The sequence below is a fragment of the Mytilus edulis genome, chromosome 1 (assembly GCF_963676685.1).
Source record: "Mytilus edulis chromosome 1, xbMytEdul2.2, whole genome shotgun sequence".
In the NCBI taxonomy this organism is placed as follows: Eukaryota; Metazoa; Mollusca; class Bivalvia; order Mytilida; family Mytilidae; genus Mytilus; species Mytilus edulis.
The window spans coordinates 116,382,379-116,402,407 of record NC_092344.1 but is presented as its reverse complement, the minus strand read 5'-3'; the positions used below and the strand labels follow the sequence as shown (position 1 = coordinate 116,402,407).

At 32.0% G+C, this 20,029-nt stretch overlaps 1 protein-coding gene across 1 annotated transcript in view; it reads right to left on the bottom strand.

The window, feature by feature from the left end:
* Positions 1-20,029, bottom strand: part of LOC139501968 (repetitive organellar protein-like) — a 103,487-nt gene that overhangs the window by 25,972 nt on the left and 57,486 nt on the right. Inside the window, exons 18-20 of the mRNA XM_071291281.1 lie at positions 19,450-19,546; positions 18,663-18,720; positions 6,080-9,841 (exon numbers count right to left, since the gene is read on the bottom strand). Coding sequence (XP_071147382.1) covers positions 6,080-9,841; positions 18,663-18,720; positions 19,450-19,546 — 3,917 coding nt within the window. The remainder of the gene's footprint in view (positions 1-6,079; positions 9,842-18,662; positions 18,721-19,449; positions 19,547-20,029) is intronic.

Below are 20,029 nucleotides of genomic sequence, written 5' to 3'. Positions count from 1 at the left end.
GACACAAATAATGCCCTCACTCGCATATCATATAAAGTTATAAGGGACATTAAAAGTGTTGCTACCACAATTTGTACTTGGTCTTATTTTTGTGGTAATCAAAGCGCTGTAAGCACTGTAGGCAGTTAACCAAAAACCAAGGCAAACATAATTATGAAAACTGTGGCAATGTTGCTTCAACATTTTTTAAAGATTTAAAAGAACAAACATTAAACATTTATATATAATTGTACATTTATGTTCATTTAATGAATTAATCATTAAGGCAAATAATTTATATTTTATCAAGGTTTTCAATAGCAACACACATGACCACGTTGGTCAAGAGTCTTTCATGAGTCAGCAGTTGTACAAATTTGCAATGATTGCAGTTCTTTTAGTTGATCGCAATTGTTCGTATTAGTTGACTGTTAGTAGTTCAAGTTGACTTTAGTACGAGCTTGTAAAAGTATGAATGGACTTGCTTCCCTGGAAAGAAAACTGAGTTTGTGTTGTACAGTACAAAAGTTATGAGACACAAATCAGACAAATGTTTACTACTACAGGGATCAATGGTGAGGTCTGACTGACCTGTCCATAGTAAATGTAAATGACTCCCACCTTCACCCTAAGTCCATTATGTCTATGTTTTGGAATAAAATGACAGGTGTTAGGGTCTAGCAAAGTGATATGCATATGTGTCGCCTATGAGATTGACCTTGTATGTCATTTAATCTTTTTTGAAATGACAAGCAGGAATGAATATGGTTTATGCATTGGTATCTTAATCTTTTACAAGTTCTCAAAACACACACAAGAGGGTGTGGGTGACCTTAGGGACTACCCCTATTTTTCATTTGACTTTTTATATTGTCCCATACATGAATATATATGGTTTATGGGTGGGGATCTCGACCGTTACCAAGTTCTCAAACAGGAGGGATGGGGTGACCCCCAGGGATTCCCCTATATTTCATTTGATTATATATATATTGTCGACTGTTTCCAAGTTCTAAAATATGAGTGGGTGGGGTGACCCTAAGGACTTCCCCTATATTTCATTTGATTAGTTATTTAGTCTCATACATGAATGTATTTGGTTGAGGGCTGGGGATCTCATCCATTTCAAAGTTATCAAGCAGGAGGAGGTAGAGTGGCCCAATGGACTCCACCTATATATCAAATGATTTGCTTTCATTCAGGTATCATATAATATAGTTGCACTATTTGTGCCTGTCCCAAGTCAGGAGCCTGTAATTCAGTGGTTGTCGTTTGCTTTTTGTGTTACATATTTGTTTTTTTTATAAATTTTTTATATAAATAGGGCCGTTAGTTTTCTCGTTTGAATTGTTTTACATTGTCTTATCAGGGCCTTTTATAGCTGACTATGTGTTATGGGCTTTGCTCATTGTTGAAGGGTGTACAATGACCTATTGTTGTTAATGTCTGTGTCATTTTGGTCTCTTGTGGATAGAGTCTCATTGGCAATCATACCACATCTTTTTTTTTATATAAGAAACTTCCAGCTATTTTAACTGACCTATCAAAATTGAGAAGAACAAAATACCCTTGAAATTGCAGTAATATGTTTAACTTGAAAAGCATCTAACATGCATTACCAACATTTATCACTGATAAAGAAAATTTATACTGTTACCAGGAACACATATATTGTTAGATAAACTGTTCCCAACTGTCACGTTGTACATGTATTTTCACATTAAAATTGGTGTACAAAATATTTTCTGCTTTTTCTTTCTTTTACATATATCTTTTGGTTTTCAATTCTAGTGTTTATATTTATTTACCATGCATAGATGTATTTTGTCACCTGTCTGGATTTTTTTAATTGGTATCCAAAACCCGGGATTACCCTTATCCGCTTCCGGAATCGTATCCGATATTGTAAATTGTCTTCTCGCGGCAGCCATTTTGTTTTCAATGTTGTTTTTGACAGATAGTGAGATACGATTTTACTCGGATTTACACATTATTTGTCGGCGATTTTCTGTATAAAGCTAGCGGTTGAACAAATTGAACATCGCTGTCATGAATAGTAATGATGAAAATAAGTTTGAGATCGTTTATTAATAGGAAACTTTGGTAAAAATGTTTGCAAAGTTATTTTTTTATTTTCTTTCAAGGTCCGTCGGGCATGTCGGCCGTAGGTAGTAACCAAGTAGAAAGTCCGACTGCAAAAGTGGAAGGTCGCACATCTCGGACCACCGCTAACTTGAAACCCTGCCTCCAAATTGAAAAGATACGAAAATTTCGTCTTCTAATTCAAAATTGCCGCCAACAGCGTGATCAGTTGAACTTATATTAATAGACTACTGACGTAGTTGACTACGTATGGACAACAAACAATATTCCTACGACTTTTACAATTTGGGAAATCTTAACTACTTGTCTTTAGAGATTTTAGGCGATTAAATATCTCATACATTTGTTCTTTGACATCTTAGCCAAAAGTTCAGGGGTGAATTAACTACATAAGGATTCCTAATGTGCTCTACTTCCTATGTGCAACTTCAAAACTTTTGGGAAAATCGACGATCATTTAAGGTTTTTCTGGTCATATTTTTTTGTAATCAAGAATGAAAAGTATGAAAAAACTGTCCAATAATTTATAAATAATATAGTAGCCAGCTAGATGATAACAATGGCACGTATTTCAGCATTTATTGGGTAGCACACAAATCCAGGGTGCTCGCATAAGGCAGCTTAACTGCCTAATAAGTATTGTGTATAAGTTGGACTTTCATAAGATTTGGTCGAGGCAAACTAGAGTAAGGGAACCAAAACAAAAAATTCAGCAATTTTTATGTTCATAAAAGGCATTACTCAAGAACAGTAAATGTGACCACCAAAATTCAATCTTATTAATCTGTTTTTTTGTGGTAATAAGCATTGCACATTAGTTTCATAACATTTGTTGAGGCAAACTTAGGTTAAAAAGCAGAATCGAAAAATTCAGCAATTTTTATATTTAAAAAGGGGCATAACTCAAAAACAGTAAAAGTGTCCACCCAATTTCGATCTTGATTTGCAGTATTTGGTAATAAGCATTGTGTATAAATTTCTTTATATTTGGTTGAAGCAACCTAAAGTTAGAGATTAGAAACAATAAAGGGCTGCGCTTTAGCGCATGATACGCCTGTTGCTCTTTTAACTTATCTTTTATGCTTTCAACTAGAAATATATATACAAATCAAAAGGGATGTTACATTAATATATTCACCAAAGTGTCATAAAATCCCCCTTTTTTAAGTATAAAAATTCATTACTTAAGAAAACGTAAAATCTAAAATTTATTAAAATGGAAAGGGAGCTTATGTCAATAGATATAAACAATTTATCAAAGTTGCATAAAATTTTGTGAAAGTGTTAGTTATTGTCCCAAATTGGAAAATCCCACCTTTTTTAAGCATAAAAATTCATAACACGGAAATGTAAAATCTGAAATTTATAAAAATTGAAAGGGAGCTTACATCAATAGATATAAACAATTCACCAAAGTTTCATGGACATTGGTGAAAGCCTTTTTGAGTTATTGTCCAAAGTGTTGAAAATCCCCCTTTTTTTATGAATAAAGCCCCATAAATCCAAAACTTAAAATCTGAAATTTATAAAAATTGAAAGGGAGCTTACATCAATAGATATAAACAATTCACCAAAACTTCATGGACATTGGTGAAAGCCTTTTTGAGTTATTGTCCGAAGTGTTGAAAATCCCCCCTTTTTTATGAATAAAGCCCCATAAATCCAAAACTTAAAATCTGAAATTTATAAAAATTGAAAGGGAGCTTACATCAATAGATATAAACAATTCACTAAAGTTTCATGGACATTGGTGAAAGCCTTTTTAGTTATTGTCCGAAGTGTTGAAAATCCCCCCTTTTTTATGAATAAAGCCCCATAAATCCAAAACTTAAAATCTGAAATTTAAAAAAAAACGAAATGGAGCTTACGTCAATAGATATAAACAATTCGCTTAAGTTTCATGGAAATTGGCAGAAGTGTTTTTGAGTTATTGTCCGAAGTGTGGACGACGGACGGACGGACGGACAACGGTATACCATAATACAGACGAGCGTATAAAAATTCAATAATTTTGTAAAGGGGCATTACTCTAGAACGGTTAAAGTGATGCCACCAAAATTCAACCTAGATGTGTGTTTTGTGGTAATAAGCATTTATGGGCGTTTTTCAATAAAAGCGTTCCTTTCAGACCTAAAAAAAATGGAAAATCAACTAGTCTAAAATTTATTTTCAAGAGTTATTTTGAATACCTCTATTATAGACCCGTTTGTAAACAAAAAGTGAAATCTTAAATACTCTATAAAATGATATTATTTTCATAATTTGTGTACTGTTTCGTAGGGGACTTTTGTCCCCTACGAAACTGCTTCTAAACACACATATTTTTGCAATTTTAAATGTTTCCTATAGACATTCCAGTTTGTTTACCTTATATACTAGAAAAATCTCATTTTTTTCTGAATAGAACCATTTTTTATCGATAAAGATTAGACAGTACTTCACATATGAAGGTACAACTCATGTTACGTAGTGGACATTTTGATGCGTTTCGTAGTTGACATCAACCCTATTTTATGTTAATAAAAACATAATAAAACTTACATGAAACTAACCTTTGTTATTTGCTTTGCACGAATATAATTGAAAAAAAGAGTAAAAAAGACTGCATGGTAGTGGTAGTGTCCACTACAAAATGTTTTTCTCCCAAACTTGTTTCGTAGGGGACCGTTTCGTAGGGGACGTATTCACATGTTTTATTTTTTTCTCACAACCCAAATATTGCAATAGTAACAAGACTGACTGTATTCATCAAAGCGTTACTAAACTGTACACTGATATTTTTTTCATAATTTTACAACCAGTTACTGAAGGAGATTTGACCCGTTTCGTAGTGGACATTTACAAAAATATGGCATCACCATGGTCCATTTGATGTGCTCAATTTTTCTTACCAACAGTTTAATTGCCGATATAAAAGCATCACTTCTTTTGTAAGACCCTAATGTTTATATCTCTTGCAAACAAAAAATTACATTGATTTTATAAAACTGTTTATAAGCAAGTTTTAATGACTTCGTTTCGTAGTGGACATTGTGTTAGGGACACACCTTCTAAAATAAAAAATCCTATGTTAAAAGCTGTTTATTAAAATATGTTAGCTCTAAACCTACTTTTGAATTATTAAAGAACTTACATTAAGTAAAATTAATATTTATTTCTACATTTTTTTACGATATTTGAGAGTATGAATGTTGAACAGGCGGTCTAGGGACATGCCATTTTGGTTGTTTTGGACCATTCAGGAATCAATATCTTATCAATCCCTCTAAAAACTAAACTGTTTCTTTGCTTAAAAATGTAATAACTTATTTAATGTACTGACTGCACAAAAAATTACTTGCAAAGATCAAACACATGTTTTTTAAAGGGGCTGGGACAAGAAAGTACGTTTTTATTGAAAAACGCCCTTATATGTATAAGTTTCATAACATTTAGTTGTGGAAAACTGAAGTTAAAGAACAGACACCAACTTTGGGACGTTTAGACGAACATGGGTAAAACTTTTTATTTAAATCAAATTGCATTACTATGTACTTTTTGTTACAACTTTTAATCTGAAATTTGTTTTAAATTTGTATTTGCAACCTTCAGCATCATGTGGTGATAAATGTTTTGTTAAAACCAATACTGAAATATATGTATTCATATGTTTGGTCAACATAAATGTATATTACTTCTACATCAAGTAATTGAATCAATGTAATTTAAGAACAGACTGAACTAAACATTTTCTTTGTTTTTTCATCAGGAGGGGGGGGGGGGGGGGGGGTTAATAAAAAAAATAGTGTAGCAACATTCTAAGTGTCTCAGTTCCAAAACTATTATTCCTATCTTAAATTTATAATCACTTGAACAAAACATACTACTGAAAATTTAGTGAAATTCATTAGAGCACTTAAATCATTTGTTTAGAAAGGGTTTCTTTTCAAATAATAATATGGTCATAAAGTTGGGTATTTTTTCAGAAGAGACTCATTCACATTTTACTTGGACTTACCTCCTTTTTTTTCTTTCTGCGGGAGTCTTTCAATTGGATATGCACAGGTGATTGTGAATCTAATGAGCCAGCTGGTTCTACACCTATGTTTATATCTATTGGCATACTTGTACAATTTGACTTCAGTTTTGATTGTTGATTTAAAATTTCTTGTGAATCAGAGGAATCCTCATTATCTAATTCCTTGGTTGCTTTACTCTTGTCATCTGATGTCATGTTTGACAGACGTTTGGATATTTTTCTGAGACTGACTTCATCAAAAACTACAGACTGCAAATTTGTAGGGTCTAACTGATCAGAATCAATAGTCTCTTCAATATCTCCTGGATAACAGTCAAATTCTTTTTGCATCTTTCGTTGCTTCTTATCATCATCACATTCATCTTTGAATGAAACTGAGTTGTTGAGTTTACATTTCTTTGAATCTTTCTTTTCTTTGTATAATTTTTGTTTATTATTATGACCTTTTGATCTCTTTTTCGGTGCTTTTGTTGCTTTCATTTGGTATGTATCTATCTCATCATTAAACAAAGGAAAATCAGGCGACAGCCCTTCCCCATTATAGACATGATTAGATTTGTCATGTATATTTTTTTTAGTTGTTTTTTCTATCATACTATCATCATTAAATAATGTCAATGGTGTTTGTTCTACATGCTCAAGCAAATTTCTACTTCTCTCTTTCAGCTTTTTACTATTATCATCCTTAACTTTTTTTATTGACATTTGTTGTTTTGATTTTACAGTCCCTTTTTTCTGTAGAACTTTGCTTGATTTCAAGCCTTTCTGTCTGTTGCATTCAGCTTCAAAGTCATAAGGATCAGAACCAGCATCTCCTTTTTCACATGGTAACAAAGTATCTGACTGGGAGTAAGACATCAACAACAACAAACTTCTTTTGGAATTCTGGGACTTATCAGTTCTATGGTCATCTCTGGGACTTTCAAATCCAAAACAAGAGGAAGAATCTATTTTCTGGACTGTAGTTGTAGTGTAGTGTCGACTGTTCTTTGTCTGTGACAATGAATTTGAATGAAAAAACTTTCTTTTTTGTGTTATTGCACAATCACTTTTTCTTTTGTTTGGCCCATACTGCTTAGGTTGATCAAACAAACTGACAGTCTTATCTTTATTTTCAAGAATTTCAAAGGTTGTGTGTTTGTCTTTATTGTTTGGAGTATAACTTGTTATATCATCAGGAGATGGAGTATAATTTGTTATTTCATCAGGAGTTGGAGTATAATTTGTTATATTATCAGGAGTTAACTGTAATTGTTCATTTACTCTATTGCTATTTGAACTTTGTGTACTTGATATTTCCTCTTCAGAATCTGAGATTTTGTATGCTTCCTTTAATTTCTCCTTGTTTCTTTTTCTAAGTGAATATTTTCCTATTTTACTCATTCTGTCACTTCTTGCTTTATCAGATATTGGCACGTTTTTATTGTTTACTGTTTCTTGAACTTTTGTTTCCTCCATAGTAGTTTCTATCAAAAGGTGACTAGGAACAGGGCTATCATCCTTTTCAACATCTTCATGTAATTCTTCAGCAACGTAAAGCTTTGATACAGTTGGTCTTTTTTCGGTTTTATGTTTCTCATCATCATCACTGTTCTCTACATTTAATTCCTCACCTTTACAGATGTTGAAATCAAATTCCTCATTGTTGATTGGTTTTCCCTTTGACCTTTTCTTTACTTTATCTTTAACACATTTGGTTTCAACTTCATTATTTGATGGTAGACCTTCTGTTAAACTGTCAGGAATGGTTACCTCTAGAGTTTCATCATCCACATTTATTCCACTATCTTCAAAAGCTGTAAACTTAGGAAGTTTCTTACAAGTGAATTTGTATGATGAATTAGCTTTCACGTCATTATCAGACTCTTCATCTTCAACCATAATTTTGGGATCAATATTTTTCTTTCTATTCAATTTTTCCTTCTGAATGCCTTTCTTTTTCTGTTTATATTTTTCCTTTTTCATTGTATCCTTCGTACCAATATCAGAACTATCATGACTATCTTTACCACTTTTTTTCCTAATTTTGCTTCCCTTGGGTTCTTTCCCGGTCTTATTTACACTAGTTAACTTTGGTTTATCTTGTTCTATTTTATTTACTATATGTGGAACTTCATCATCTTGATCACTGAACTCAAAGTCTGGACTTTCTACTTTCTCTATTTGTTTACATTTTTTATTGCTATTACATACTACTTTGTATTTTTCAGGCATTACAAATTCAACTTGTTTTGGAAACTTGTTGTCATCTTCAATCACAAGTTCATATTCATCATATTCTTCAAATTTTTTAGAGATATTATTTTTCACTGCTGTACTACTGTCATGTATTTCAATATGTTCCATATCATCATCATCATCAAATTCTTGCATTTCTGGAAGGTTAAATGTTTCTTCTTTCTTATTTTTTGCCTGCTTTTTAATGTCTGGGGCATTAAAAGAAAGTTCCTCATTCCATGAAGAATGAAGCTGTTCTGCAGTTACAGAATTCTCAGGAAATGAATTATCTTTAAATGTAACACATGTTAGGTCATCACTAGATTTATCATGTCTCAATTTTGATGAACTTGTTTCAAGATCTTTATTTAATTCTGGCTCTTTTCCAATCAAACCTTTGATTCTTTTTTTATTGCTTGAAGCTTTTTCTCCAATTTTGCTCTCAATTCTCTCTTCATAATGCTTATTATTTTTCTTTTCCAGACAATCTTCTAAATCAACACTTACAAAAGAGTTTGTTGCATGCTCAAAAGCTTCACTAAGTCCATCTTTTGATTCAACCTTTCTTGTCTTTTTATTTAGTTTAGAAGATATTTTTGGTTCTTTTCCACCTTTTTTAGTGCCTTTGGTTTTAGAAGTTACAATTTCTATAACATTAACATCAATGTTCTCTTTTCCAGAATTTGAATAAAAGTCACAATCTGATTCATCTCTTTGTTCATGCTTATCTTTCAACAACTTATACTCAATACTATTTTTTTGTTTTTTCTGGCATTTTCCCTTATTTTTTGTAGATTTCTTATTTGGTTCTGGAAAAGATTCTTGGACTTGAATGTCATCATTAAAGTCAAAATTACGCTCTGCATCATCAATATCAATGTTTATAATAACAGGCTTTGGTGATACAAGATTATATCCATTTTCTTTAGTAACAGCATTTTTTGTACTTTTGTGTTTTCCTTTTTTTGTATCATAGTTATTATCAGTCATTTCTAATTTCGTTTGATTTTCAGCAGCTCTACATTTTCCATTGATTTTACTTTGTTTATCCTGTCCTATAGAAATATTTGTTTCTATATTGGACAACTTCTTTTCACACTGTTCAAGTTTAAGCATTTTCTCTTTATCATTATTTGTAAGTATTTTCCGACTTTCTTCTTTTTGAAGAACAGAATTTTTTGTTTTATTTTTTGTGGATCTTTTCTGTGCTTCATGAAAAGATTCTAGAACTTGGAAATCATCAGTATCATCTATATGTAATTCTTCATTATTTATAACTTGGTTAATGGTGTCATACTCTTGTGAAAGCAGATTACAATACTCTTCTTTTGAGTTGGATGTTTTCGGAGTTATACTTTTTCCTGTCTTTTCTGGTTTAGATACAGAAAGATTAAAACCTTGTTTCAATTCCTTTTGTGTTTCTTTCTTGGTATTTTTTTTATTAATATGTTCATCAGAATTAATACTTGGTTCTTCGTCATGTGTTGTGTGTATATCAACTACTTCATTTGAGGAGAGTGGATACTGAAAAGAGAATTATTTACATAAGATGCATAATGGCATAAAATGACAAAATAATTTTCTAACTTTTTTCTATACTGTTAATCAATAATATATAGAACATTTTAAAAAATGTTAATTAGTACACAAAAATGTTTTAATCAGGAGCCTGTAGTTCAGTGGTTGTTGCAATTGGTTAATGTTTGTCATATTCATTTTTTTGGGAAATTGTTTCATTATCAATAAGCTGCTAAATTTATCAATTTATCAAATGTTTTTTTCTTTATGTCAGGCCTTTCATAGCCAACTATACAGTATGCAGTTTTTTCATTGTTGAACGCCATACAGTTGCTTATAATTGCTTATATACATCCACTTCATTTGAACTTTGGTGGATAGTTGTCTCATAGGCAATCATACTACATCTCTATATCAACTATCTTTAATATAATATAGTACATTTTTCATTTATTTTCCACATACAAGGGAAATGAATTAATCTGTTGGAAAAGCAAGGTTTCCAAATTAAAATTCAATCACCTGAAAATCTTCTAGTCAATTTCTTGTAATATAGATCTGTAAATAAGTACTTTATCACCTAATATAAGATTGAGAGCAAGTATCAGCAGGGCTAAATTTGAGAACTTCCTTAATCAACACTTTGTGGAAGTTCGCTGCTCAGTTTCAAAATAAATAACTTTCCATAAAACTAGTATATATTGATAGGGGATTAATTGAGGAATGAAAAAAAAGAAAAAAATATATAGGGGTCAATGTGCTAGTTTCGAAATATTAGCCATTGGAATTTTGGCTGGAAAATGTTCTCTCTTGATTTTTCATAACTTTATCATTGACCACTTAAAGTTCTCAAAAACTATTAAAAAATAAATAAAATTTTATAAAACTTTTACATATGGCTTATAATTATACATGTAAAAGATTTATAAAAAGAAAAATAGGGGTTCATGGGCCAAAATTTTTAAGGCATTTAAATGGATAAAACCAGAGGATTTCGAAAATCTGACAAATATTCCAAAACATGACAAGCAAACATCATTAAATGCTGATTAATGTTTTATAGACCAATGGCCAGACAGATGCTCAAATCTGCAATCTAGCAGGGCATTCCATTGAAGCCGGTAGCCGGCGGAAATCCGCCGCTTACGGTGCTTTTAAGTGCCGGCTACTTCACTGCCAAAAATATAAATTCAAAAAGAAAAAAATATCTTTTTCAAATGTTTACAGGCAGCGGAGAGACGTATATTGTCGCAAAGTCGTGGTCACGATAAACAAGGATGAAAAGTCAATGTTTACCTTGGGCTAAATATAGTTCACATGAATTCAGGTCACTGATTGGTTGTCTATTTAAAGTCAGAATGCATCGTTTCTTTTCAAAGATAACAAGAGAGACGTTCCGGTGGTCATTGAAGGATAACAATAGAGACGCTCCGATGGTCATTAACTCGTTAGCTTTTTTTGGCTTTTAAAACGTGAAGACAATCAGATAGGATAACAATCTTATGTTATGGAATAATATTAGTCAAATTAAAGAAAGTGTAGTAGATCATATTGTTCAGAATCTGGAAAACAGTATCTTTTGAAGTTCATTTTTTCAAAGCCCACGTGGTGTTCAGAGAATCAAGGTCAAAAACGAAAGTAGAATATTGTCGACTCGACCTCAAATAAATAACATTTCCAAATGATTTATGTATCCTACTTATTGAACAGTTTACAAAAAAAAAGAGAAAATCAGAGGATATATCAATTTTCTGTCAATGCTTGAGAAATAATTGTATGATTTAAATACGCGTAACAGTCTTTAGAGAGAAAAGGGGGGTCATTTGTTTACAAATGCACTTAGTTATGCAAAATAAATCGATCAAGATTTGTAACAAACCGGATGATTATTGAAATAAAACTCCTTTAAAAGTAAATGAATTTTAAGCATAAGGTATTAATGAAAATAAAAAACTGACATAAAAAAAAAAATTAAATTTCTTTGAGTTTTTTTTTTTTTTCTTTCTTTAATTTCCTACATAAAAAATGGTCATTTGAAAGATTAAATTAGGTGCCAGGAGATTGCGAGAATGCAGGATTTTGCTCTATTTATGCCAGACCCCCTGCCGTAAGGCACCAAGCTTACAGCTTGGTGGGCGTCCGGCTTCGCCGAACGCATGTTATAGCCGCCTATAATTTTAATTCAGCCTTCTACTTCCATTTCAATGGAAAGCCCTGATCTAGTCAGGAGCGTAGCTTACATTGAGGCAACCGAGGCAGTTGCCTCGTTAAAAAAAAATAAAAAAATTCCTTCACTGTATTTTCTTTTAAATGATTATTGCAGCAAACTGGCTACTAAACAATAATCTAGCAACTTGTTATGTCTTGTTGGCCCGGTTATTGATTCATACCCTTTATGAATTATTCAAGACTTATGGGAACATTTGAATTAATTTTCCCTTCTCTACTTGGAAATACCCTTTACGGTAGTTTTCTGTAATTCAAGTTTGTCAGAGTAAAAGGAAATCGACAACAGATTTATTTTGTCCTACCCCATTGCAAGCGAAAACAGTGAGTCAAATAGATGAGGATGCAACTCACGAGTCACCCCATCAAATCACTTTACCATTGAATCAGGTCAATTAGTTAATTTTGTGTCAGAATAATTTCTAGTATATGAGAGCCTGGTTGAGGTTTTAAGAAAACAGAAAAATCGGCCCTGAAATTAATTTAAATTTACAAGAATATGGATATAAAATGGTGCTAAATTATAAAATAAAGGAAAATCAAATTATAGGCGACAATGATTAAAAAATAAATATTTGATAATCCCATTCTAAGCATTCAAACCCTCATTTATAACCGTTGACATGTTCCCCTACAACTATGTTCATTGACTTTGGTACTAATCAAAACAAAATATGCATTTATATATTATAGTGCACAGAAAACAATTTATATGTTGTGGTTCTCAAGTTTTATTCTTGCTATTTTAAATTCATAGTACGTTTTCACAAGCAGGGAATTTAAAATATTTAAAGGAATCACTAATTCCAGAGAAATATGTCTGTTAGTTAATACATAATGTCAGTATATATATATAAAAAAAATCAACCAAATACTCTTCATTTATAATGAAGACTTCAGAATAAAGTAAATGTTATTCGCCAGTTGTCATGTTCATTGTGAATGAAAAAAAAGTAAAAATCATTCAATATGTAATTTCAAGACCTTCGAAGGAATACACCACTAAAACAAGTGCCGTTCTACACTTTACATGTAGCATATGTTTTTCTTCTATGGTAGCAATACACAGTTAGGAAAAAAACTTAAAATTGACACTCATAATTTTTAAACACCCTCTTTCCCCCCCCTGTCTAACAAAGAAGGCTTTATATGTGTGTTATGCATGTATATACTTATAGAAAGAGAATCTTCCATAGATTTGATTTCTAATGGTCATAAGGGTGAAATATAATCCCTCTTGGGTGTAACCATGGCAACAATCTGCATTTCTTAGATACAAAATATAGCAAAAAAGGGGGGTGAACATGTCACAAAAGTCTCAAAAATTTGGTCTAAAGGAAAATTTCAATCAATTACAGTAATACCTTTCCTGAATCAAGTGGTCCCAAAAAAATCATATGCTTATCTGCTCGTTTTTCCATAAAATTGAATTGAAAAGATCGAGCGCAAAATCTTTGTTGATAAACAATACAATAATGTATGGACCTATGAACGGTACGGATAGGAAAATACGGACTGTCAATCATATAAATGGCCTATAAAACATGTTAAAAACAATCTTAATGTTCATATAAACCCACTAAGAAGGCTATATTATTCTTCAATTATCTAAAAATCAATTTTATTGTACAAAAACTTTCATATTTAAAAAATTCACAGGGGCCATAATGCGAAACTAAACTTCTAACTGTGTATTGCTACCTTAAGGATTAACATTTTTTTTCCCAATTCCACTTTAAATGGATTTCTGTTTTCTACTAGCAAAACATGCAAATTGGCATGCTAGTTTTGAAAATCGGTTCAGAAATAAATATTTTATGAAGGTTAGCAGTTGACACTGAAATGCAACAAAAAAGTGATTTTATGAAACATGCCATGTCAAAGTGCATTTTCTCCTTTTTTAGTCAAATTTCTAAAACTATACCTTCTAAGACTGTCTTTTCTTGTTTAAAAACTTAAATTAACCTTAACAGTAGACAAATTTTACAAGTTAAAGCTATTTTAAAGCTCTAGAATGTCAATTTTGTTGTGTATTACCATACCAAAGCCTTGGTTAAAATTTAGTGAATACTGAATTCATTTATAATAGCGGGAAAATATTTAGGCTTAATTCATGCTAAATTGTGACTTTTTACTTGCTAAAATAATAAATTTGATTTAGTCACATGAAAAAATATAAAGCGTTCCCTTCTAAGGTTTCTACATAACGCGCAATCTTCTTTTCCAAGGGGTAGCCAATAAAGTTTCAATTTATGACGGAACCAAGTCTTTGTGTCAAAATGTCTATATTGGTTGCTAAGGACAATAAACAACAAAACTAACATATATTGTCATTCTAAAGGTTGTTTCTCCCTCAGAATTGTATCTATAACCTAGTTATCAATAGATTTGTGGTATGATTTGTCTAAAAAAAAGCAATTCTTTGCTTTGTCAAATGCCATAAGGTAGCAATACACAGTTAGGAAAAAAACTTAAAATTGACACTCATAATTTTTAAACACCCTCTTCCCCCCCCTGTCTAACAAAGAAGGCTTTATATGTGCAGTGATCGGGAAGGACGTGCGCCCTGCGCCTATAGCGCATATTGACAAGAAATGGCGCATACAGTGACAAATGTAAGCGCCCACGTGGCGCACGATATTTTTCACTTCGTTTCGAAATGTTTAGCCATGATATCGTCAAATGAATTTCTGATCGTCTTCCGTGCCGCCATGTGTGTGTACACAACTGTGTAATGTTCCTCCAATAATAGGAGCACCTATATATTTTTGGGACGTCTCGGGGGTTTCCCTATCATAATAGAACCATGCGATTTAACGTCTCAGTGTTTTCCTATTGTAATAATAGAACCTTGCGGTCTAACTGATAACCCGAAAAACGTAATTAACCATCATTCATGATATATTTGTTTATAAGACTGTCTTTTCTTGTTTAAAAACTTAAATTAACCTTAACAGTAGACAAATTTTACAAGTTAAAGCTATTTTAAAGCTCTAGAATGTCAATTTTGTTGTGTATTACCATACCAAAGCCTTGGTTAAAATTTAGTGAATACTGAATTCATTTATAATAGCGGGAAAATATTTAGGCTTAATTCATGCTAAATTGTGACTTTTTACTTGCTAAAATAATAAATTTGATTTAGTCACATGAAAAAATATAAAGCGTTCCCTTCTAAGGTTTCTACATAACGCGCAATCTTCTTTTCCAAGGGGTAGCCAATAAAGTTTCAATTTATGACGGAACCAAGTCTTTGTGTCAAAATGTCTATATTGGTTGCTAAGGACAATAAACAACAAAACTAACATATATTGTCATTCTAAAGGTTGTTTCTCCCTCAGAATTGTATCTATAACCTAGTTATCAATAGATTTGTGGTATGATTTGTCTAAAAAAAAGCAATTCTTTGCTTTGTCAAATGCCATAAGGTAGCAATACACAGTTAGGAAAAAAACTTAAAATTGACACTCATAATTTTTAAACACCCTCTTCCCCCCCCTGTCTAACAAAGAAGGCTTTATATGTGCAGTGATCGGGAAGGACGTGCGCCCTGCGCCTATAGCGCATATTGACAAGAAATGGCGCATACAGTGACAAATGTAAGCGCCCACGTGGCGCACGATATTTTTCACTTCGTTTCGAAATGTTTAGCCATGATATCGTCAAATGAATTTCTGATCGTCTTCCGTGCCGCCATGTGTGTGTACACAACTGTGTAATGTTCCTCCAATAATAGGAGCACCTATATATTTTTGGGACGTCTCGGGGGTTTCCCTATCATAATAGAACCATGCGATTTAACGTCTCAGTGTTTTCCTATTGTAATAATAGAACCTTGCGGTCTAACTGATAACCCGAAAAACGTAATTAACCATCATTCATGATATATTTGTTTATAAGACTGTCTTTTCTTGTTTAAAAACTTAAATTAACCTTAACAGTAGACAAATTTTACAAGTTAAAGCTATTTTAAAGCTCTAGAATGTCAATTTTGTTGTGTATTACCATACCAAAGCCTTGGTTAAAATTTAGTGAATACTGAATTCATTTATAATAGCGGGAAAATATTTAGGCTTAATTCATGCTAAATTGTGACTTTTTACTTGCTAAAATAATAAATTTGATTTAGTCACATGAAAAAATATAAAGCGTTCCCTTCTAAGGTTTCTACATAACGCGCAATCTTCTTTTCCAAGGGGTAGCCAATAAAGTTTCAATTTATGACGGAACCAAGTCTTTGTGTCAAAATGTCTATATTGGTTGCTAAGGACAATAAACAACAAAACTAACATATATTGTCATTCTAAAGGTTGTTTCTCCCTCAGAATTGTATCTATAACCTAGTTATCAATAGATTTGTGGTATGATTTGTCTAAAAAAAAGCAATTCTTTGCTTTGTCAAATGCCATAAGGTAGCAATACACAGTTAGGAAAAAAACTTAAAATTGACACTCATAATTTTTAAACACCCTCTTCCCCCCCCTGTCTAACAAAGAAGGCTTTATATGTGCAGTGATCGGGAAGGACGTGCGCCCTGCGCCTATAGCGCATATTGACAAGAAATGGCGCATACAGTGACAAATGTAAGCGCCCACGTGGCGCACGATATTTTTCACTTCGTTTCGAAATGTTTAGCCATGATATCGTCAAATGAATTTCTGATCGTCTTCCGTGCCGCCATGTGTGTGTACACAACTGTGTAATGTTCCTCCAATAATAGGAGCACCTATATATTTTTGGGACGTCTCGGGGGTTTCCCTATCATAATAGAACCATGCGATTTAACGTCTCAGTGTTTTCCTATTGTAATAATAGAACCTTGCGGTCTAACTGATAACCCGAAAAACGTAATTAACCATCATTCATGATATATTTGTCACGTCTGTGATGAAGTTATAATAATACAAGAAGTGCAGAGGAAATGCCTGAAATGTCCTCTGATACGGAACGTCTAGAATAAGTATGGTATCGACGAAGACCCTAATTTAATGTACAAAAAAAAAATCATGAACATGAACAAGGCAACAGTACCAGTTTAAACATTGTAAATAAAGGTTGACTTAAATATTGTTTGGGTTGGAAGAAGTTATTGTATATTCATTGAAATTGAAATTATAAAATCACAGGAACAATATCCATGATTAAATTTAAAATCATAAAGGTAAGTATCAACACCTCTTTGCCAAAATATACTGATAATTTTTTTTTACAGAAGTCAATTAAAATGGCCCACTCATTTGACAACATGGCCCATTATTTTTAAAAATGGCCCATTGAATTTATTTTTGAGGGGCCCTGGGCCCATAGCGAAAAAAACCTTCCAGATCACTGTATGTGTGTTATGCATGTATATACTTATAGAAAGAGAATCTTCCATAGATTTGATTTCTAATGGTCATAAGTGTGAAATATAATCCCTCTTGGGTGTAACCATGGCAACAATCTGCATTTCTTAGATACAAAATATAGCAAAAAAGGGGGGTGAACATGTCACAAAAGTCTCAAAAATTTGGTCTAAAGGAAAATTTCAATCAATTACAGTAATACCTTTCCTGAATCCATAGGTTTATATCTATCAAGTGGTCCCAAAAAAATCATATGCTTATCTGCTCGTTTTTCCATAAAATTGAATTGAAAAGATCGAGCGCAAAATCTTTGTTGATAAACACTACAATAATGTATGGACCTATGAACGGTACGGATAGGAAAATACGGACTGTCAATCATATAAATGGCCTATAAAACATGTTAAAAACAATCTTAATGTTCATATAAACCCACTAAGAAGGATATATTATTCTTCAATTATCTAAAAATCAATTTTATTGTACAAAAACTTTCATATTTAAAAAATTCACAGGGGCCATAATGCGAAACTAAACTTCTAACTGTGTATTGCTACCTATAGTTTATCCTGAAATTTGTTTGTTCAATCCAGCTGTCATTTTGTGGTGATTATCTATAATTCGTTGATTCGTGACCTACGACAAAATAAATGATCATCACAAAACTTATTACAAACCTTAATATTTGCATTTGGTTTTTTTCTGTATTGAACATTTTGTACAGGAATCTTCTATCCACCAAGCAAGGTCATGATTTATTGTGATATGATGTGTGAGGTACAGCCAACTATATTAGAGTGTACTACGGCTTGGAAATATATTGGGAGCCATTAGGCATTTGAGCTGGCTTTCTGCTGGGAACAGACTCAGTATGTCAATATATATATATATGTTCCTGCTTTCTGTAACTGCTAGCAAGTCAGGAAACTGACTTTTCATTGGTTGTCTAATGTAATACCTTCACGTATTTTGTTATTTTTATAGCTTGGAGTATCGATAGTAAGGCATATAATTAACATTATTATGATGAAATAACATTGAACAGCAACTATTTTTGACGATTTTTTCTTGTTCAAATTGTAAAAACCTCTGTAGCTTATGCCCCCCCCCCTTGACCCCCTGCCTCGGTATAAACAGAAGGCAAGCTACGCCACTGCTAGTCATCGTAGTAAGGACAAAATTAAGTATTTATTCCAGATTTTTATTGTGTTTTTTTTTTTAATAAAACTATATTACACTAAAAAACTTTCAAATACCTTTTCATCATCTTTTTCTTCTACTGATTGAACAGACATTCCTATCCTGGCATCAACACTACAGTAAGTAAGTGATTATGTTAGTAATCAAAAATTATTTTTCAAATCCTTTAAAAAATAACAATAAAATGAATAAAATGAATATGAACTCTCTCGAAAAAAAAATTCTTGGCAAATATATATTGCATATTTAGGATGAAATCTTCTAATAACTAGGTTTTAGGTGTATAATTGTGTCAATGCAACCAGCATTTGATTAGAATTTACAAACACAAAATTTAAAATCATAATAAATATAAGATCTTAATATTGTACAGGTCCACATAATAATTCCATGTAAAAATAATTTTAAATCATTCATACAAATACAGTTTAAACATAACAGGTGTTTAGGTAGGGCAATTATGACAAGACCCTCAAATAAATTGAAAATAACCTAAAAATTAAGGCTTGTTTACCTACAACCTTATTCTAAGTTGTTTAGATTTTAAACGGGTAATGATGGAAATATTATTGAGGCAAACTCTGTCTTCAGTAGAGTCAAAAGTAATTTTCAGTAGAGTCAATGTAATTTTAAATATATTGTAACAGTATAACTTTATTGATCTTATGTTTAAAAATTAATATGAGCAGAGGACTCTAGAAAAACGTTTTCAGCATGGAAATATGGTGTCTGGCAATGGTGAGTATATTAAAATTTCAAGTTAGAGATTTCTTATTAAAGGTACATTAAAATTCAGACACCAACAAACACACTAGTTTAACGCAAATATAAGGTCTTACTTACTCCTGAGATGTCTCTAAGCTTACAGATTTCCCATCTTCCACAGGACAAGAATCTGGAATACTTTCAACATCAACATTGGAAGACTGGATAGGAAGTTCTGAAATTTGATCATAGATTGTTATACAGTTAAACATAGGATACAAAATAACACCTTCCATCAGGCACACCTTCGTCCAAAATGTTTGGAAGTCAAGACAAAACAAAATTATTTGTGAACATCAAATATATGTATTTTATATCATAAAAGTAGTTGTCCCACAGATCACTTATTCTATATTTAACAACTACAATTACCAATATGTGAGGTTGAATGATCTGGGTTGAAAATAACAGGTATTAATACAAAATTGATACAGCCTTTTAAAAGTTTTAGGAGAAAAAAATAATGTTCCATATTCTCAGTTGAAAACTTATTTCACAAAATTGATACTCACATTCCATGCCCACCTAGCATCACCCTACTTAACTTTAACCAAGGTTTACACTTTGTACATACTTGCCATTGAGATTTAAATTTCATCTTAGTTTCACCTCTAATTGGAGCTCATCTGATGTCATTAACATTTTTACATTTCAAAGT